Source organism: Charadrius vociferus, unplaced genomic scaffold (genome assembly GCF_000708025.1).
Source record: "Charadrius vociferus isolate BGI_N301 unplaced genomic scaffold, ASM70802v2 scaffold213, whole genome shotgun sequence".
Taxonomy (NCBI): Eukaryota; Metazoa; Chordata; class Aves; order Charadriiformes; family Charadriidae; genus Charadrius; species Charadrius vociferus.
The window spans coordinates 1,100,485-1,119,542 of NW_009647828.1; the positions used below are offsets into that span (position 1 = coordinate 1,100,485).

Below are 19,058 nucleotides of genomic sequence, written 5' to 3' on the forward strand. Positions count from 1 at the left end.
GTAAATCCTGTTACTTTTTTTTTTCTCCTAAAAGTCATTTTGAGGAGCACCATGGTTTCAGCAAGACCATGCCTGGACTTGTTCTGCTGAGAACAGGAAAAAAAAAAAAAAACATAGCATTGCTGGCTTTTATACGTGGTTGGCATATCTGTTTGTGAACAAGCCCTAATGTGATAAGCCATGCTGGGCAAAAGCAACTCCTCAGGGAAGCCAAGCATACTTCCACCTGTTGCATTTTGAATCACTTTCTCATTGAATTTCACAGGTTAGGTTAGCATGAAGGTAAAAGATGCTGGATGCTGTCAGTGTGATGGGAAGTACCACTAAGGTGTGAAGGTGCAGTAGGTGGAGCTCTCGCCGCATCGGTGCAGAATGAGGGAGCTTACGAACTAGTAGCTGTCTCTTGCTGGACTGCCTCAAAACTTGCCAGCCCAGGTGTTACCCTGATGGACTTGCTTATCTGATATAATTGATGATAATGTGCTGTGATAGGCAAAGGATTGCCTTGCAAGAAAAAAATGCCTTTGCTCTGAGCAAGTGGAAATTTGCAAAGCTTTGTAAAGGAGCAGATTTCTGCCTGAGGGATGTAAAATTACATCCTAAGAAGTCTGGGCTCTGAAAGATTTCGTCATATTCTTTGTGTTTCATACAACAACAGTGGTGCTTCACATGCAGTTTAGGAAAGAGTTCTGTTTTTAGAGCAGAGTTCTGCTCTGTTTCTCTTGTGGAAGGAGCTCTGACAGTACAACTGGAGTTTCACAGTTGCTGCTGTGTGCTGACTGACAAGTCAGATGAAATAATCTCCATTGCTGCCTCTGTACTATGCTGATGTTTCTGAAAATGCAGAGGCGGAGCTGCTCTCTCAGCACAGCAGTAAACCTGCTGTCTCCAGAAAAGAGATATTACTTGTTTTTTGAAAGGCTGAGTCAGAAACTGGCAGACATTAAAGTTTAAAATACAAATTAAACCTGTGTCCATTTTCCAGACGTCTGTTTAATTTTTTTTTTTCTGTATTACCTGTTAATTTGAGGGCTTTATCTAATTAATTTATTCTGGCCTGCCATTCTGCAAATCATCGAGCAGCTCATGTATCACTCTTCTTGCCTGTATAATGTTGGCCATTAAGTTTCACTCAGATGTTTCTATATCAAGTCTAATTAGTCCTTTTGTGACTAATCTCTGCATGAACTCACTAGCCTGGGGTGCCACTTATGTCTGAGATGTCTGCAACTACAGGAAAATGAAGAGATGTATTCAGATAAGTGCAGTGCCCAAACCACGCCCTGTGCTGCGGGAAGAGATGAAAAACACGGGGCCAGACCCCAGAGAAGGTTATTATTGACCTCAAATCTGACAGGCAGTCCAGTTCCAAGAGTAAGAGGGTTTTTAAGTGTTTCTTCTATTCTTGGAAACCACCAGTCACTACCTTCTGTGCGCAGCTCTAGTCAGTCTATGATACTTCCCATTCAGAGGGAGAGAGAGCACATCTGACTTTCTGGATACTGGAATAAATGATGTGTCTTGAGCCATGTAGACAAATCGTTGACCTCTGAAGAACCAACCAGGTATAAGTGTGTTACAGCCTTGCAAACAGAAGGTATAGGGGACCATGGGAAGGAAAAAGCTGTATTAAAGCATATCTTTTCACTAAACGACAGTCCATAGTGTCTAGGTGTCTTCAGTTGTGTGTCTCAATGTTTCGGAGATCTGTCCAAAGTATTGTCCAACAACTGCCTTGTGTGCTTGACCACGATATGGGTCGAGTTTGTGGGGTTTTTACTACTTTGAGCGCTGTTAACTCTGGTCAACTTTAAGAATTACCGTGTGTCCCATAGAGAATTAAACTGAGACAACAGGATAGCTTGATTCATATGTTTGTGTGAGGGTTAAGCACCTCAGTTTGAAATGAATACGTGGCTTATAAATAGATTCCTCTTTCACAAAATGTGAAACAGTCTTTGTTTCGCAGGACAACAGGGACCAAAACCAAGGCCCAGAATGAATGAGTGCAAGAACTGCATGGCTGATAGGCTGTGCAGGACCACGTTTGAAAATTACTGAGATAGACAGACTGAAGCTTTCAGGTGAAAGGGGTGCTAAGGTTTGAATTGCAGTGTATCTCGAGAACTTAAGAGAAATACTGCATTTGTATAGAAAGTCTTTTTGCAGACTGAGTATTTCTGGCATTTTAGTGTTCCAAGAAGTGATCTGCTGCTCTGCCTTTGCAGTATAATGCTTTCCTATAGCATGTTCTGTAGCGTTCAAAATAAACATTATTATGCTATAAATAAGACTGAGCAAGCCTCGAAGCAAAATGATCGTATCCCTGGAGTCTACAGCCTGTAATTTATTATAGACCTGTTTTGGTCCACAGATAAAAGGAGTGGATGAGAACAAGAGGGTGACAGCAGTGTGATAGCGCAGTGACTTAATTCAAAATGTCATGGTGCATATTAGTGCTGGAGTTTGCTGGGGGACCGCTAACATCATTGTTGCAGCAATCCTGAACTGCTAATGGCTTTACTGACCAAATACTTCCCCAGATTACTCTGCGTTGCAGCCTGCACTGAGCTCAGTGCTGCTGCAGCTATGTTGTTATCAGTACCAAAGTTAGCTGCTTTGAATCTAGTTGAGGTGTACTGAGATGAGCTGCAAGCACACCTTTGATCATCATGTAGATGTAGTCATAATGAATCTATTTTCTGATCATAGATATGCTAATAGTAGGGTTTTTTTAGGAAGGCATTGTTTGGATTAGAGGATCCTGGAGGCTTGGCAGACTGTGGAAAGCATTTTGTGCTCCTGCTGGGACACCATGTAATTCAGTAAAGCACAAAAAAAAACGTGTCCTGGGTTTAAGTAAATGAATAGTTCTGCAGCATTCCATGAGACCATTTGAAAATTTACCTGAATTAAGACATAGTGTTTAATGCTTTGCAGGACTGAGCAAGTAACAACATTTAAAAATATCAGTTACATTTATCAACTGAATATGCAAAGCAGGTATTAAGGATGATGATATTTTACCATTATCTGATGATATTTTACCATTATCTGATTGTGTCAGCTTGACTGACATAGATGATAGCAACAGGAGCATGGAGGTCCAAAGGAAAACCTGGGGGAGTTCCTTGCTCCCATGCTGTCTCACGTCTGTTCCTGTATTACGATATTCCCCGTTTGTCAGATCTTAACTAGTAACTGCAGCATATGCAGAGAGGATGGCAGGGAGAGCTGCAGTGATGTCTGGTGTTCTGTCTTCCCCTACGCAAGTTTCTTGGGAAACCTGCAGTTTAAATCAGCGTGGTAGAATGAAGTTACCCTGTATGTATTATGGCTGTAGTTTGTAATCCTTATTTGCTATTCAGGTTTTGTTTCAGGTATAACAATTCATATATTCCATTCTGATACATGCATGCTCTGAGGTTTGAATTTGGATGAATTTATTTCTAAGTTAAACAAGTACAAAATAAAAATAAAAAAATATTTCAAAAATCAGAATCAGAAGGGAAAAAAAGTACTTCTGGGTCCTTGCCTTCTGGTAACTCAGAAATTATTAGATTGGTAGTCCTTCCAGATAAAGGGAATTCTTTTCTGGCAGAAGGGAAAAACAGGTTATCATTAGATTAAACAAGAACATTTTTTGAGCACTTTAGGGGAGGGCTCTTTGTTTTGTGGTGTAGTTATTTTTTGTTGTTTGGGGGTGGAGGGGCTCTGTCAGATCAAATAACATTAGCAGCACGTAGCTATAGCTTGTTCTTTATGATGATCTATGTGCTGTTGCAAAAAAGACTGCTGTCAGGATAAAAAGAGCACTCTGCGCAAATAAGAAGGTTCCAGTACATGATCCCGCTTAATCATGGGATGGCAACTTGCACACATCTGCTGCCGTGCAGGGAAAAAAACACACGAGAGTGGGGAGGCATTCACTCATTTGGAAAACAGCACTGGTATTGCACTTATGATTGCAAAAGTTGACTAGCAAAACAACAACTGCAGCAAGCAGAGATGGCAAATCTCTCATCAGTTATTATTTCCCTTTTGCAGCTGATGAGGAACACCAGCAAAATGTAGCAGCAGCAGTGGCCAGGCCTCGGCCCCATGCTGAAGAGCGGGGAGATGGCATGCCAAGGCGCCGGAGGAACATGGGAAACCGGATGATGGCCCAGAGGAGAGCACAGCAGGCGGAAGACTGGGTGGAAGGTAACGATTGATTCACTTCATCATGCAAACACTGAAGTGGACCTTATGAGCAGAATTTAAGGCTGATGAAGGGATGTGATTGGCTCATGAAGAAAGCTTCTCAGTTTTGATGACTGTGAATTATTTACAGTTTGACTATAATCTATTTGACTGTCCACCTTCTCTCTGTACTTCATCGCTTATCTCTAGGTATCACTTACCTTTAACTGAAGTGTCAAGCTCCTTCTGTGGTGAATTGAGGCAGTTTGTTGTGCCAACAGTGCATCACAACATTTTTCCCTTTCTTCCTAGAAACTGCCTTTTGTATTTTCCACTTAGCTGTGCAGGTTAAATTTGGGTAAACAGAATCTTCACCTTGCACTAGAATAATGAGCTGTAGTAAAGCATTGGTTTCTTGAAAGTCAGTGGGAAGCATTAATTCCTAAAGTAATATCTCCAAAATCTGGAGTTTTCTTTCCGAGGAGCCACCCAGGTGGTGATCAGAATCAAGCCGATTAGCTGGAGATCACCACAGACTGCAGCACTTTGTCTTACTGCCAGTAGGGTGTTGAGAATGAGTCCTCTGTTCCTGTGCTGGATCTACAGTTAATAGCTATACTTCTGTGGTGTGGTTGTAGGCAAGAATATGGTGATATATAACATCTTTGTACACCCTGCAAGCCTCACTCCCTTTGCTGGTGAAACTTCACACATTGTTATCTTTATTACTGAAAGGATTATTTCACTATGATTCATCTAACTGGATTCCTTCTACTTTCAGATTGTAGCTTAAGCGTTCAGGGTTTCTGCTGAAGTATTGATAAAAGTGGGCTTTGCTTCACTTAACTTTGCAGTGAAGAGCAGGGTGTCGTTTTGGTCTGGGGTGAGAAACAGCACGTATCTGTGTGATGCCTTGCTTAGGGGCTAGTTGCACTTTCTTCAGCTTTTGTCTTGCAGTTTGTAGAAAGCATCTTGCTCTCACACTGGCAGGTAAACGTGCTATTTAAGCTAATTATGTTCAACAGTTTCACAAATGCAAAATTGACACATCTGAACTTTTCAACTGTGGTTATTTCTTTTCATGTGATAACATCCTGGAAAGAAAATGGAATCTAAAAATCTTTAAAGTCCAGACATCAAAAGTTTGAATGCCGAAGCCAACAGTGAACCTGTCAAAGCAAATGGCTTATCTTACTTTGTCACTTTAGCAATAGAAGAATCTGTGTCATTGGGCTTTATAAATAATTCTTTTGCAGCTTACTGTATATCAGATGCAAGTGCTGTGGCTCTTGCATGAAGTCTTCTTTGAAATTACATCCCTGTCTTACTTGGGGTTTTTAAATTTCTTTTTCAAATTAAATCAACTTCTTGCTCTTTGCTTCTGTTTTGTGCTTCTTTGTGTGTTTTTATTCATATTCTGGGATAGACTTTCCAAGTGCCTAAGCACTGCTGCACAACAGTAACACCAAAGCCTTTGGAGCTTGAGCATTGACTTCAGTCATATAGCTGCGGAGAGAAGCATCTGTCCCTGGTTCCCCAGTGTTGAGGTGTGGAATGACTAGTGGCTGTATTGGGATTAGCCTCCCTCTGTCATGGACTGGCTGAGTCTGTGCTACAAAGCCTTTAACCTGGCCCTGAGCTACATATATTAGTGTGGGGTTTGGGTGGGTTTTTTTTCCTCTTAGAGAAGGATGTGTTACATGTTTTGAAGCTTACTTTGTGGGCATGTGGCATAGGCTTGGCATCTCTTCTTGGATTTGTCTCTTTTCTGTGGGGCCATGTGCTTTTATCGCTGTGTCATTGCAATATAGAGCAGTTTTGTCGAATTACTGCCTACTTTTGAAAAAGCAAGTTATCCCCACAGCAGAGTTTTGTGTTATAAAAATTAGTTGACTTGCATGGAAAGGAGCTCAGAATGCATTGCCTGCAACTGTATATCACTGCATGCAGGACCAGTTGGGGCACCCAGGGCTGAAGAGCAAAGTTATTTGGCACTGTAGACAGATACACTGAAAACAAGCCAGTCTGGTTTCTTCAGTCTTGACTTGTAAATGTTCTCGTTGCTTTAGAACTGGCTTCTGAACATCTGCAACTGAAGAGGATTTTTTTTTCGTTGTTAAAATATTGTTAAATTTGCTAAAATGCTTTACTAGTAAGTTTCTGTTCTGTGTGGAATTTCCACTCTGGGCCTGTGTTTAGCTTTGGGCAAAGCTACCTGATCCTGCTGTGTCACTCTGACTTCTGCCATAGGTCGGTGCAGGCATAACACCAACCCATTGCTGCAAGATGTCTAGCTCTGAACTCGGGAAAGGCATTAGGATGCCCTGGCTGTATCTATGTTACCCTTACAGATGTAGAAGTGGAGTCAGGTAGGAACTGCTGTTACCACCAAAGTATTCTGCCTGTCGAGAGTTAGTTTTGCTGTCTCTAGGAAATGGTCTCAAAGCAACAGTTGCAGGCTTTGGAGCTGTGGTTAGCATGAGGGTTTTCTGTTTTCCACCTAACAATCAGATTTCCATTCCAGAATGAGAAAGAAAGCTTCAAGGATGAAATAGTAGCCCACAGTTTCTGCTGCCTGTGCTAAGCTGTTGTATTGTGCCCAGTACTCAAATCTCTTGCAGAATAATGGGGGGAGGGTGGACACGACACCCAAAACAAATTGTGTCACTAGGATCAGAACCTTGATAACTTTTAGTTGTCCGTTCTGTTGTTGAAATCTTAATCATATTTTCTGACAAATCTGGATAAGGAGACATTTAATACAGGCAAGGATAGTAAATAATTGTTTTGAATACTCAAATCTCCACCCATTGTCAGTGGAGCTAAACCAGATTATAATTCTTCCTTTAACTCAGTTGGGTGGGTTAAGACACCTAAAGTACTTGCAGGTTGGCACAGACAGAAAATAAAGGGTGAAAGCACTAAAGGCCTTGACTTTCCTACCAGAACTGCAACCCGCGCCACGTACGTGGGTTCCTTATTCACGGGTTCCATGTGGGCTGTGCTGTACTGTGGGGGCAGACCCGCTAGCCAGGTGCCTACGCTGGCTGGGTTTGCCTGACTAATGTTTTTCAGTGGTTAGTTGAGTACTCAAAGGAGGTCATCTGTTATGAGAATATCAGCATCTATTAATATCCTCTGATGACCAAAGATTGCTGGGGAGATATTTTTCGTTGGTGACAAAGTAATTCTCAAAATGACTGAGACCCCTGAGCTGTGTTCCACCAGCGTGACTTCCAGGCTGGCTTAGAAAAATGGGTTTGGTTGGCTTATATTGCCCAACGTATTTCTAGTCATAACACTACTGTGGTTCATGCAGCGCAGTGCAATCTAGGCAACTGTTGTTAAAGTCTGCGTGCCTCAGAGGACATCTGCTCTGGGCATTGTAGCAGGGTGCCTATGCCTTTCCCTGTGGAAAATGAGTCTGAAAGAGTTCTGTATTCATGTGGTTGGGTTGCTTCTGATATCCCAGCTAGCAGACTTAATTAGCTCTGTATCTTAATTTAAATTGAACCCAGACGGAAGTGACTTTGTGTGGCTAGCTACAGCCAAGATGAAAATAAACTCACTGCAAAGCATTAATGTGTGTGGATTTCAAGCATTAATCATTTAGGGCAGGAGAGGCCAAGCTAAGCAGTGGAAAGAAGCAGAAGAAAGGGGATAAACTGGAGTTGGGTTGTGGGTTGTTTGGGTATGGGGTAGTGTGAATAAATAGCAATAGCTGTTTTCCAATTTCAGATCCCATTTATTTACTGACTGAGGAAGGGTATCTTTGGCTCTTGTTTTTGCCTGACTGATGCTGTGAGTGCATGCACTTGGACTTGGATCACCTCTGGGTACATGTAAAGATGTTTTGTCAAGAGCTTTTATTTGGTTGCTGATCATGTGCGGAGAAAGCAGTTGCCCAATTTTCGAGTTGAGCTTGCCCTGCCAAATCTGCTCATTGTGCCTTGAACACTGCAAAAACCTCTGCAGTGAAGTAGATACTTCTCTTGAGACTACATTTTTTTTTTTCTTCTTGGAGCAGAAAGAGACCCGGCCAATCTGATGTTTGCATAGAAGTTTTAGTACTGTAACTTCCTATCAAGTGGCAAGAAAGTTGAGAGGGTGAACTTACAACGGCAAGTATGGTTGGGTCGTCTTGATACCGCTGTGGTAAAAATAACGAGGATGATCAGACGCAAATGTCTGTTTGCTTGAAGAACCGTTATACATTACGTCCGAAAGTAACTTTGTACAAACATGTAGTGAGAAAACCTGCCTGCCTCAGCACACAATATAAAGAGTTTGCAGAGACAGGGGCACGCGCAGGCAGAGTGCCTTTTCCAGAGTTGTTCTGTCAGTCGGTGAGTAGGACACAGGTTTTGAGGTCCATATTTTCTGTCACTTAGAGCGGTGTCTTAGACCAAAACTTGCTGCTGTTGATTTGAGGGGGTGGCATTTTTGTTGGCTGAAACTGGTGGGTGTCACCACACCATGATTTAGGGTAGTTACAAAGAAACAGACTTCTCTAAGAAATGATAGCAATCTCCAAACCACCAAGCGAAAGACAGACCACTGGGCAATCCTCCGGGTGGAAGGCTTTGGTTGATGTTGTGGGTGATCTGAGCTAGACAGAGAAAGAAAGAAGGCAAAAAGAAGGACGTGCCAGGAGAGTCTAAGCAGCCCAGTACATTTCCAGGGAATATTTTCAAGGGTTTAATTTTGAAAGATGCTCACGTCCACATCCTACAAAAAAATTGACCTCTCTGACTCATTGTAAAAAGTGTTGCCAAAAAATGGGACTTTGTTGGTTTGGTTTTTTTTTTAACAAACAGAGTAAACACTGCATCAAAGAAATAATCTGATTTTGTCAATGACCTTTATTCCAAACTGGTACAAACTATAGGCTTTGTACATTTGGTAGCAGCATATAACTCCAAAAGGTTAACTATCCCAACATTTGCATGCCTTTTCTCTGAGCTTTTAGCATTGTACATCTGAGCACAGGTGTAGGAATGTCCAGTACAGTGAACGCTGGGTTAAATTTACTTAACTGCCACAGAATCAGTAACAATAAAGCCAACAGCTTTTGACAGTCTGAGTGCTCTAGCTGGTAAAATAAAACACAATAATAAAAAGTTAATGATTCCAACATAAATTAAATCAGAAGTTCCTCTCCTCTTTTGCTTGGCAAGACTTGGAGATCTTATGTTTTTCTTCATAAGTGTTAATCACTGTTGAGGAAGAAAGCACAAAACAAAGTTTTTAGACGTTTAAAAAAAATCCAATAATTGGGCATTTTAACATGCCCGTTATTGCTTTGTGTAGTGTCTAAGTCCAGCATTTAAATCTTGCATCTACAAAAATCTTGCATGAGTGTTTTCTGCTAGTTTTGAGGAAGAATAATATAAAAAATAGTTATAATTTTTTAATCCCCATTCAGTAATGGTTACTGTACCTAACTTAGAGAAGAATGTGTTGGTGCTGAAATTTCTCAAAATAAGAAGCACTTTTTCTGAGCAGATTCTCTACCCTGCATGTAACCTTGTATGTCCCTATACTCTTATGTGCCGAAAGATCTGGAAAATGTGTAAACTTAGAAACACTGATGTGGTCCCATGCTGTTCTTGTTAAACAACTGGTAATAGAGCTATATTAATTGATGGAATAGTTGAAGTAATTTTAATGCTTAATCAGTAGGAAAACCTTTCTAGTAAAGTTAAACTTTGACTACTAATATCCTAACTAGTGAATCAAAAGCTAATTTTGACTTGCTACTATTTATATAGAAAGTGACTTTAGTGTTATCAGAGTATCCACAATGTTTGTCTGCCCTTGAGACATTTCAAGCACAGATTGTGTGTAGAAGAGGTAGGTGTGTGGTTTCTGAGTTATGCCATATGGATTTACTCGAGAAAAAACTTCGTCGTTTGACTTCTGCTGAAAAGGGCTAATATCCTTTGTTTGCTGTCCTTTTTCTGTTCTAAGTGTAAGCTGATCTTGTGGCTTCAAATTAATAAGCCAATGTCTTGTTTGGTTCCTAAACTGAATACCTACCAAATTTAAAAAATAAAATGAAATTAAAAATTGTTACAACTGTACCACTGCAGGGCTTTGTTTCTCATGAACGCCCAGACCTTTCCATGTGGTGGACCCATTCCTTTTCAGTGGCTGGTGTCATACATCTATTCAACGTTAATAACACGCATATGTCTTCCCCCCTCAGGATGAACTGTTTGTTCTGCCTGGCATCTTACCCCCCTATCTCTTACTCCTTTTGTTAGGTGCTGCATAAATAGTAAATAAAGCAGCTAGCCGTGCCCAGAGGACTTCTTGTGAGAGCCACGTGTGCAGCTTGCATCATTTTTCATGGATGGAAATCCATTTGCTTCACTTCCAAAACTTAATAGGAGGCAAGACAGTCCCTTTCACATAGATGACAAGGGCAACTAAAATATGAGATGTGGGTTGTTTCATTTGGAGTTTTTGCATATTCTGTACACAGTAGCTGGTAAATTCCTGTCCTGATAGAGAACATCAGCATTCCAGCACACTTTCTAATGGTATTGGGAAGTATTTTTAAAAAGTACTCCATAAATTTCAAGAGACTCAACTCTGTGTGACTGTTAACTGTTTCCTGTTGTCCTGGCTTTCAGCATGTTCAAAACATTAAGGAAAAGCTAAGGTTTCCTGAAGCTACGTCTCAGCTGTCTAGCTGAGCAAACCCCCTGTTTGTGTAAAGCAGAATGTGTAAAGTGGTGTGAAAGCATCACTGTAAGTCAGACTATTTCTGCTTTCTGTCTTCTAGAGCTGGAAGCTGGTGGGAATGTTTTGCAAGTTCTGGAAATGTTGGTGTAGCTATGTTGGACTCTGTAAAGGTGGACCAGAACATGATGGTAGGATTGTGACTGTAGTTGAAGCTGTCCCATTATGTAAGATCCAAGCAGTTCAAGTGAAGAGGGTCCTGTGTGCCTTGAGGCTTGGTGTTCTTTATAAGTGCCATATTGTGAAGTGGGAACAGGACTTCCATGTCCTGTGGTACTGTAAGCAGTTAGGGAAAATCACTACTGAAAAACTGCTTGTGTCAAGTTTGGAGCACTGAACTTGCCTCCCTTTCCTGCCACAACTCTACGTACATCCCAGAACTGCCACGTTTTAAGACATCAGATAAATTGTACAGAGAGAGCACCACAGAAGGTCAGCCTTCAAACAAAAACACATTTTCAGCTTCAACTATACGATGATGTCTGATGTTGTTAGGCTTCCCAACTGAGTATGCATGCAGGCTGGCCAACCTTAGTCATGTGGGTGATAATAAACTGCTTTCACAACAAGTGAGCACAATTAACTGATTGTCTTGCATCACATCTGAAGCACAGGGGCAGATGGAGTGTACATTCCCGTGGACTGACCCCCTGTCAGGTCTACTAGTGTTGACAATTAAGAGTATGTGAAAAGTGATTGTTAAAAGCTGCTGAAATGATAGCTGCTTTATGCGTTAAAAAAAAAAAAATAGTGCAGCTATTCTGCTATAATAACCAATTGATTCAGCAAATCTTTGTACCGTGGTCTTATATTCTTGTCAGCATGTTCAGGTTTATTTAGCACATACTAATTGCACACAGGTTTAGTGCACTGTTGACCTTTAATGCTCTGCTGAATCATGGGCTGCGTCTGCATCACTGTCTGTCTTTTGTCGGATATAACTCTGTACACTAGAAAAAGCTTGGAGGAAGTGGTACTTAAGGGATCATCACATCAGATGCTTCAAACGGGAGGAAAGCAAATGCTACTGAACAAAGGCGTGTTTGATCCAGGACTGGAAAAAGGCTTTAAAAGCCTTTCTAGACTTCTGCCTGACTTCTGGCTCAGGTACTCTTAATATAGTAGAAATCTGAGAAGCACTCAGTGCCTCAGGTTGAATAGTGTCATAGATGGTGTTTTATACTTGTGATATTTTCCAGAAATAATTTTCTAAAGAAAAATACCAGTATTGAACTTTTAGTTTTGGAGTAATAACTGCTAATGTTGGGTTGTTCACCCATTGTGTTTGGAACTCCCCTTGGCCTGGTATTTAAAAAAATAAAGTTATTTTAAGCTTCAGCAAAATTGTAGAAGCAACTGTGTCAAGTCTGTGTCCCCTGTTGCTCTCTTTGTTTGTGGTGTAGGAAGGGGGAACCCCTTTTGATCATCTCAGTAATCAGATACCACTAATTCTCTGAAGCCCAATTCAGCAAGCCTGCTTCATATTAACTTCCATATCCTGAAAACAGCTAAGTTATTTGAGAGCCACCTACACAGCTCTCAATTACATTTGTTTCTGATGATGTGTCTTGGTGGCTTAACCATAGTACCATGCTGTGTATTGGAATTAGTAAAACAAGAGTGTTTCAAATCTAATTCTACATATAAAAGAAGGGTGAGTCTCATTCATCCATATGCTCCTATAACAGCAGCTTTCTTGGGTTCTCAAAAAGGGGAACCAGGGTCTCTGGTGAGAGCTTCCTACAGAAAACGTCATGCTGCCAGCCCTGCTAAACCGGTTCTGGTGATTGCCACAGTACAGTCAGCTCCAGGTACAACTGCTGCAGGCTCTCATGCAATCGGTTATCAAACATAATGGTCTTATTCTTCTTGTTAACCCTGCCTTAGAAACCAAAGGCTCAGCAGTTGTGTGAGTGGGAAAGTGTTGGGGTTTTTTTACCCCCCAATGATGAGGGCCAAAACATAACTGAGGAAGAACTTCCCCTGCACACTTCTCCCCTTCTCCCTCCCTAAATAAACACTGCATGTCAGGAAAATCACAGGAGCTGGCTGTGCCATTCTTCAGACTTCAAGTGGGTGGATCTGAAGTCAGCATCAAGCATAACAGCACTGTGGATGCTCAGTGTAAATTACTTTACCCAAAAAAGGGATGTTTCTTTTTGATTCTGATATCTGATTCAGACACATGAATCGCTTTTGTGTAGTGTTTCATGAAGTGAGCTAATGATTTCTTTGAGTGTTGAGGTCAATCCACAGTACTTGTGTTGTAGGACCGAGGACTAATTTAGATTAGCAAATAAAGTGGCCAAGATATTCATGAGACATTGGTCTGGGGGAAGCAGGGAAGAAATGGCAGTCTTTAAAAGTTCTTTAGTCTTACTTAGCCCCTGGGTGAGCAGAAATATAATGTGTTTGCACGTCATCTGAGCATGACGCTTTCGTATTTCACAGCTGCAGAAATCATCCTTGCAAACTACCAATTGTTGTACAACAGGGAACTATTTACATGTAGTTTTGTTGCAGTCAGACCCAAGATTTGCATTGCAGGGATTTTTATTTTTTTTCTTCCTCCTTTAAAGGTTAGTTATATCAGGCTAGAACCAGTGGATGAGTGGCATGCCTTTGAATCCCACTTTTTGAATGGATTTCTGTTGTGCTAAGCTTAAAGGTAACTGCTTAACACTAACCTGCAGAGACTTTCTTCCCAGTTACATAATGACAACTATTGGCACATTTTATGTATAAGAAAAAGTATGTCTTTTGTGGAAAGCAGGAAATGTTTATGAAAAGCCTTCCTTCAATAGATCAAGTAAATTTTTTACCTCTGGCTTCACTTGAGTGTGCTTGCCTTGTTACTTCTACTCTGTGGCTTTGGCAGTCTCGTGTGGTGGTTTTTTGTTTTTTTTTTTTCCTTTTTCCATCTAATAGGTCTTGTCTGAAATGTATGTGTGTCTCCTTTTCATCTGCTGCTGCTTTCCTAGGAAGCAGTGAAGTTTCTCAAAGGGACTTTTTACAGACAATTTAAAATTTGCCATTTATGCAATGTTGCAGAGGAAGATGATGCTGAGGAGGTGCCAGAATTTCAGGTGTCTGGGAAAATTGGAGCAAAGAAGCAGAGGAAATTAGAAGAGAAACAAGCCAGAAAAGCACAGAGAGAGGTAAGCATTTCCTGCCACGTAGAGAGACCAGAGCAGAGGCTGAATAGCAGTACTCAGCAAAGAACTGGTGATGACAGACACCCCAGAAAGGCAAAGGCAGTATCATCACTACAACGGTTGTGTATTTTTTAAAGGTATGCATTTTTAAAATGTAAATCCAACTTTTTGTGTCGTACCCCAAAATGGCCATGGAAAATGGTGTCTCATTTTCTTTCCATTAGATTCTCTGGCGTTCTCATGGGGAGCAGAAAGGAGTTAAACTCTTGAATGCTTTTTCTTGGATGTTTCCACTGGCTTGCAGCTTAATGTCAGTACTGTCTCCCCTTAAAAATACAATCAAGCCCACGTAGCATTGTCGTAACGCCGGGTCTGTGACCAAAACTGTGGGCAGTTGTGAGTAGTGTTGCATGTGCTCTCATAGTGCAAAAACTTTGAATGGGTTTATCTATGTTTAGCCATGTTTATTGTTTTTAGGGGTTGGGGGAAATAAAAAGCAGGCCCTGTAGTCCACTGAAATCTACGATGCAGTTAGATTTTGGTTGAAGTTTGGCCCTTAAACCAAGACCAAGTATACAGAGTGAACGCACTGTAGCTTTTCAGTTATTCTTTCTTACATCTATGTGTAAAAGTACTTACTTAAATACTGTTGCATTTTTTCAGTTCTGCCCAGCATTTTGCTGTTAACTCCAGGGAAACAACAGGCTTTTGAAACTTACTTTCTGAACTGTGCTCCTGGATGGCAGCAGGTTATACATTAATTCCTTTTAATTGTTCTGTATATTTTTTGCAAACTCTGTATTGTTCTGTAACTGGAAGCATGAGGTTGCAAGAAGTAGATAAAACTTAAACAGCCTTTGCATAACAGAGGCTGGAGTGCACGGTGGACTTCACACATTTTACAAAAAGACGGGGCTTATGAAACTACGGACATTTCTAATGTGTAGAGTGTCCAAACAAAGCCAGTGAAATCCCATCTTGAGAATTTTAGAGTCATCCGAGGTTTAAATGCAGTTTCTGCTTTACACTATGGTGATATGTGCTGTAGATAGGGTGGTTGGTAATAAACTTGGTTATTATATTATATATAAACTTCCATTACAATCCTTTTCTCACTCTATGCTTTAACCATTTTGTCATTACTTTCCATATTCATTCTATTTAATTAGCCTCTTTTTTTTTTGTGGAAAAATTGAGCAAAGTTGAATGAAGTTAGATAAGCATCAGTTGGTGGAGTGAGGAATCTTCTGTTTCATTTTAAAACATGCTGATTTTTATTTTCCCATGTAGACAGATAAATTCCTCGGTTAGGTCTTTTTCTCTGAAACGTTCAAAGCCACAAATCCTCCATTTGAATGTCTTCTGCTTGTTCTTCTAATGTATTTTCAAATTTAAGTATACTGAGACTGAAGACCAACTTAAAATAAATCTCTAAACAATACAGTAAATGCCCTTTTTTCCCCATTTTGCAACAATCTCTTTGCTAGGTTTGGTTTAAAAACAAACAATAAAATGATTTGAAGGGGCCAGTACAACTTTTTCTTTAAGAGATTCTGCCCAGGTTAATGACAAATTTGAATGTACTTAGTTTTGCAGAGTTTATATTCTCCTTTCCTTTTTTTTCTCTCCTTAGAGTCCATTGAGGAGAAATGGAATGCCATGACACAATATTACCTAACATCACTACAGTAATAAGCTCATATGCACATACAAAGTTTAAACCCTTATTGAGATACAGATAATGCAAGTGAGAAGGGTGATTTCTAAATTTACCATGATGTTAAGTGTGCTGAAGATCAGGGGAGGGGGAGTTAAATGATAATGACTTTTTGGTTTTAGTCTCTTTACTGTTTCTTTCTGAACATGCATCTAGGAAGATAGTAAGACACACACCCCCAATGTTATCACAATATGAAATTTAAAAATGTGTATTCAGGAAGAGTAAAGCTGGGCTCGCACAATTTTTTTTAGGCTGAAGAAGCAGAACGAGAAGAACGGAAAAAACTTGAGTCAAAAAGAGAGGAGGAAAGGCGGAAAGAAGAGGAGAGAATACGTCTTGAGGAAGAACGACAGGTGGGATTGGTTGTATTTATAGATGGAAATTTTGAACCAGGTTTGTCTTTGAGATAGTTTCTATGTAAGTTCTGTGATCAGCAGAACTTGCTTTGGCTTTCATTATATTGCATGCATCTTTTATTTATTTGGGGGTTTTCTCCATTTTGTTTGAATTACTGTAATACTCAGTTGTTTATACTCTAGATCCCAGCTTTGTTCCCCTAAGTGCTTGGCAGAAGTGAAGACTGCTCCAAAGGTCAATACACACATGTAGCAGCAAGCACCCACCCACGGTCAAGTCTAGGGCAAAATGAAACCCAATCTCCTGGTAGTGGATCTGCTACTGCTGCATGCCATAGTGACAGATTGTTTGGTCAATTTGTTATGTTGTCAAACATGGCTGATAAAGTTGGCCATTAGTTCATCTGGGAGCTGTTTAAGTGCAGGTATATGAAGGAAGGAGTTGTACCTATTAGCAAGAGAAATTCTGGGGGTTGCTTGCTTGGTGTCTGACAGGAGAAATTTGTTTATCACATAATCATAGGATAAGGTAGGTTGGAAGAGACCTCAGGAGACCATCTGGTCTATCCTCCTGCTCAAACCATGTCCAGTTAGAGCAGGTAGCTCAGGACCTTGACCAGCCCAGCTTTGAGTGTCTCTTAAGGAAGGAGATTTTGCAACTTCACTGCGCCCCTGTTCCATTATGCTCATTTAAGTGCCTGCCTGACAGCTGTAACCAGCAGGGCAGAAAGTGAAAGACATCAGCAACCGATTTTACAGCTGTTGTGTAAAATTATACAATTTTATGCTAGTTATACAAATTTACGTGTGCTCCAAATTAAAGATTTCTAAACTATGCATACGAATGTGTGTGTTAGCAGGAATGACCCAGAAAAACAGGTACTGTGCAATTGAAATGCTTTATTGAATGCTTTCATCAGTGAGGGAGGCAAACTTACTTCAAAGGTGCTTTGTGTATTCTGGGCATCAGTGCTACTGGCTAAGAACTAGGAACAAGTTTCATGCTCTCTGGTGCTTGAGCAAGTTGTGTGGTAGCTTTGCAACATGCTTCTGGAGGCAAGGACCAAAGTGTTCTGCCCAATCCTGTGCTTAATAATTGCTGTCCCAGAGGAGCATAGCTCCCAGCTTTCAGCGGCAATTTTTGGGATACTTAAGTGTGCATGGAAATTTGTGTCCCTGCTTTGTAATGAGCAGATTTATTTTAATTTGTTCTACTTGCAAGTTGTGTAAGTGGGGTGTGTTGCTGATAACATTTTAAAAGAGGAAAAGACAATTTTTCCTTTCCTTTTTTGGGGGTATGAAGGCAGGATAAAACAATTAAACAAACTTTTTCCATACATTACACACACAGATTGCATCCATGAGATCTTTTGTAGAATGTACATTTACCCCTGGGGTTATCCTCCCTCTCCCCCCAGAATCCTTTATCTTCTGAACTCTGTGTTTCCTTTTCATCAGTAGAAGGCTCCCAAATTTCAGAAATCGAAATGGATGAGGAGAATGTCCATACTACAACATCAGGATATGTAGCATAGCCTGAGACTTTGACTTCTAAAGTAACTTGGAAAAACTTCCAGGAGACCAGTTGTTCCACAGCTGCCCTTCTGAGAAAGATGTAGTAATTTAGAAGTAGCTGGTAGTGGTCAAAACGTGAATCCTGAGGTTGGATAACTGATCTCAGCTAGTCTGAGGCACTCCTGTGCTTAGCCAAGCTGTTTCCTAACAGCAGAACTATCGGCCCTGGCTTCCTGTGGATCCGCATCTACCGCTTTTCCCCTGCCCACACACTTCAATAGCACCAGCTTCTGCCATGTGGCCCCTGTGGCCACTCTGCTTTTCTCCTAAGTATTGCCGACTTCTCCCCCTCAAACTTGCAGCTCAGAAAGAGGTAAGATGAGCTCTGGCTGCCTCTAAAGCACATATCTATTGCCCATCCTGCTTGTATGGAACTTGGCATAACAGAGAGATGGCAGTTTCCCTCCGGTGGAATATTCTTTTAAGTGTTTTCTCTCCACTCAGTTCCCTAATATTTTTTTTTCCTAAGATTCTGGGAATTCAATATACTTGAAACCCTGAAGAGTTGGTTGAATCAAATGGCTCCATTAGTCTGGGGGGAATTAGGAGATCACACTGGCTGGGTCCTAGCATTGTTTAAATGTTACTTCCTTTAGAGGAGGCTAATGAACAGAATTTTAATTCCTTGCAGAGTGGTGCCAGCATGGCAGGTGAATTGCTAAGCAAATTGCAGTTGAGCTTGGCCAACCTGCTCAAAAGAAGCTGTAGCCCAGGACAAAGATCTTAGATTGCCTACAGGTTTGACTGGGGTTAGCAGTACAGCTAGCTAATCAGGACCAGTCAGGCACGGTTGAAAAGTTGAGTAGAAAGTAAGGGTGAAATTCTAACTAGAGGTTTCTTCACACAGAAAGTGCTTATTAACATATTTAACTTTTTTTTTAAATCCATGTCTGTTCAATTTAGGGCTGAGTAATTTATTTGTGTTGAGTGAGAAAAATCTTATTTGTTTCTAGTTTACTTTTTAGTATTCCTAGTACAGATTGCACTAAAACACTTCCACCTGCATTTCACAAGGCTCAGTGAAAAAGAAGAGTGTGAACTGAGGCTTCAGAGGTTCTATTTTATTTTTTAAATTTTGTTCTCAACAGTCCAGAGGACTTACTAGAATTTTGAAAATTTCTCAGATGCCTGAATCTAGCTTGCTGTTCACTTTAGGCAATAACTTCCTTGGCTACTTAAATTCTGTAATTTTAACCTTTTTTTTGTTTGGTTTGTTTGTTTTCCCCATAGTCTTTAGCAGGGCAGGAAGCCAACCCATCAGGCTACATCACAAACATTATTCTGCTACTCAGGCAAAAGTGTTTTCAATATTTTATTTTTTTC

At 40.6% G+C, this 19,058-nt stretch overlaps 1 protein-coding gene across 1 annotated transcript in view; it reads left to right on the plus strand.

Moving 5' to 3' along the window:
• Window positions 1-19,058, plus strand: part of DDRGK1 (DDRGK domain containing 1) — a 49,524-nt gene that overhangs the window by 13,391 nt on the left and 17,075 nt on the right. Inside the window, exons 2-4 of the mRNA XM_009882545.1 lie at window positions 4,048-4,203; window positions 13,981-14,087; window positions 16,056-16,157. Of these exons, the coding sequence (XP_009880847.1) occupies window positions 4,048-4,203; window positions 13,981-14,087; window positions 16,056-16,157 (365 nt within the window). The remainder of the gene's footprint in view (window positions 1-4,047; window positions 4,204-13,980; window positions 14,088-16,055; window positions 16,158-19,058) is intronic.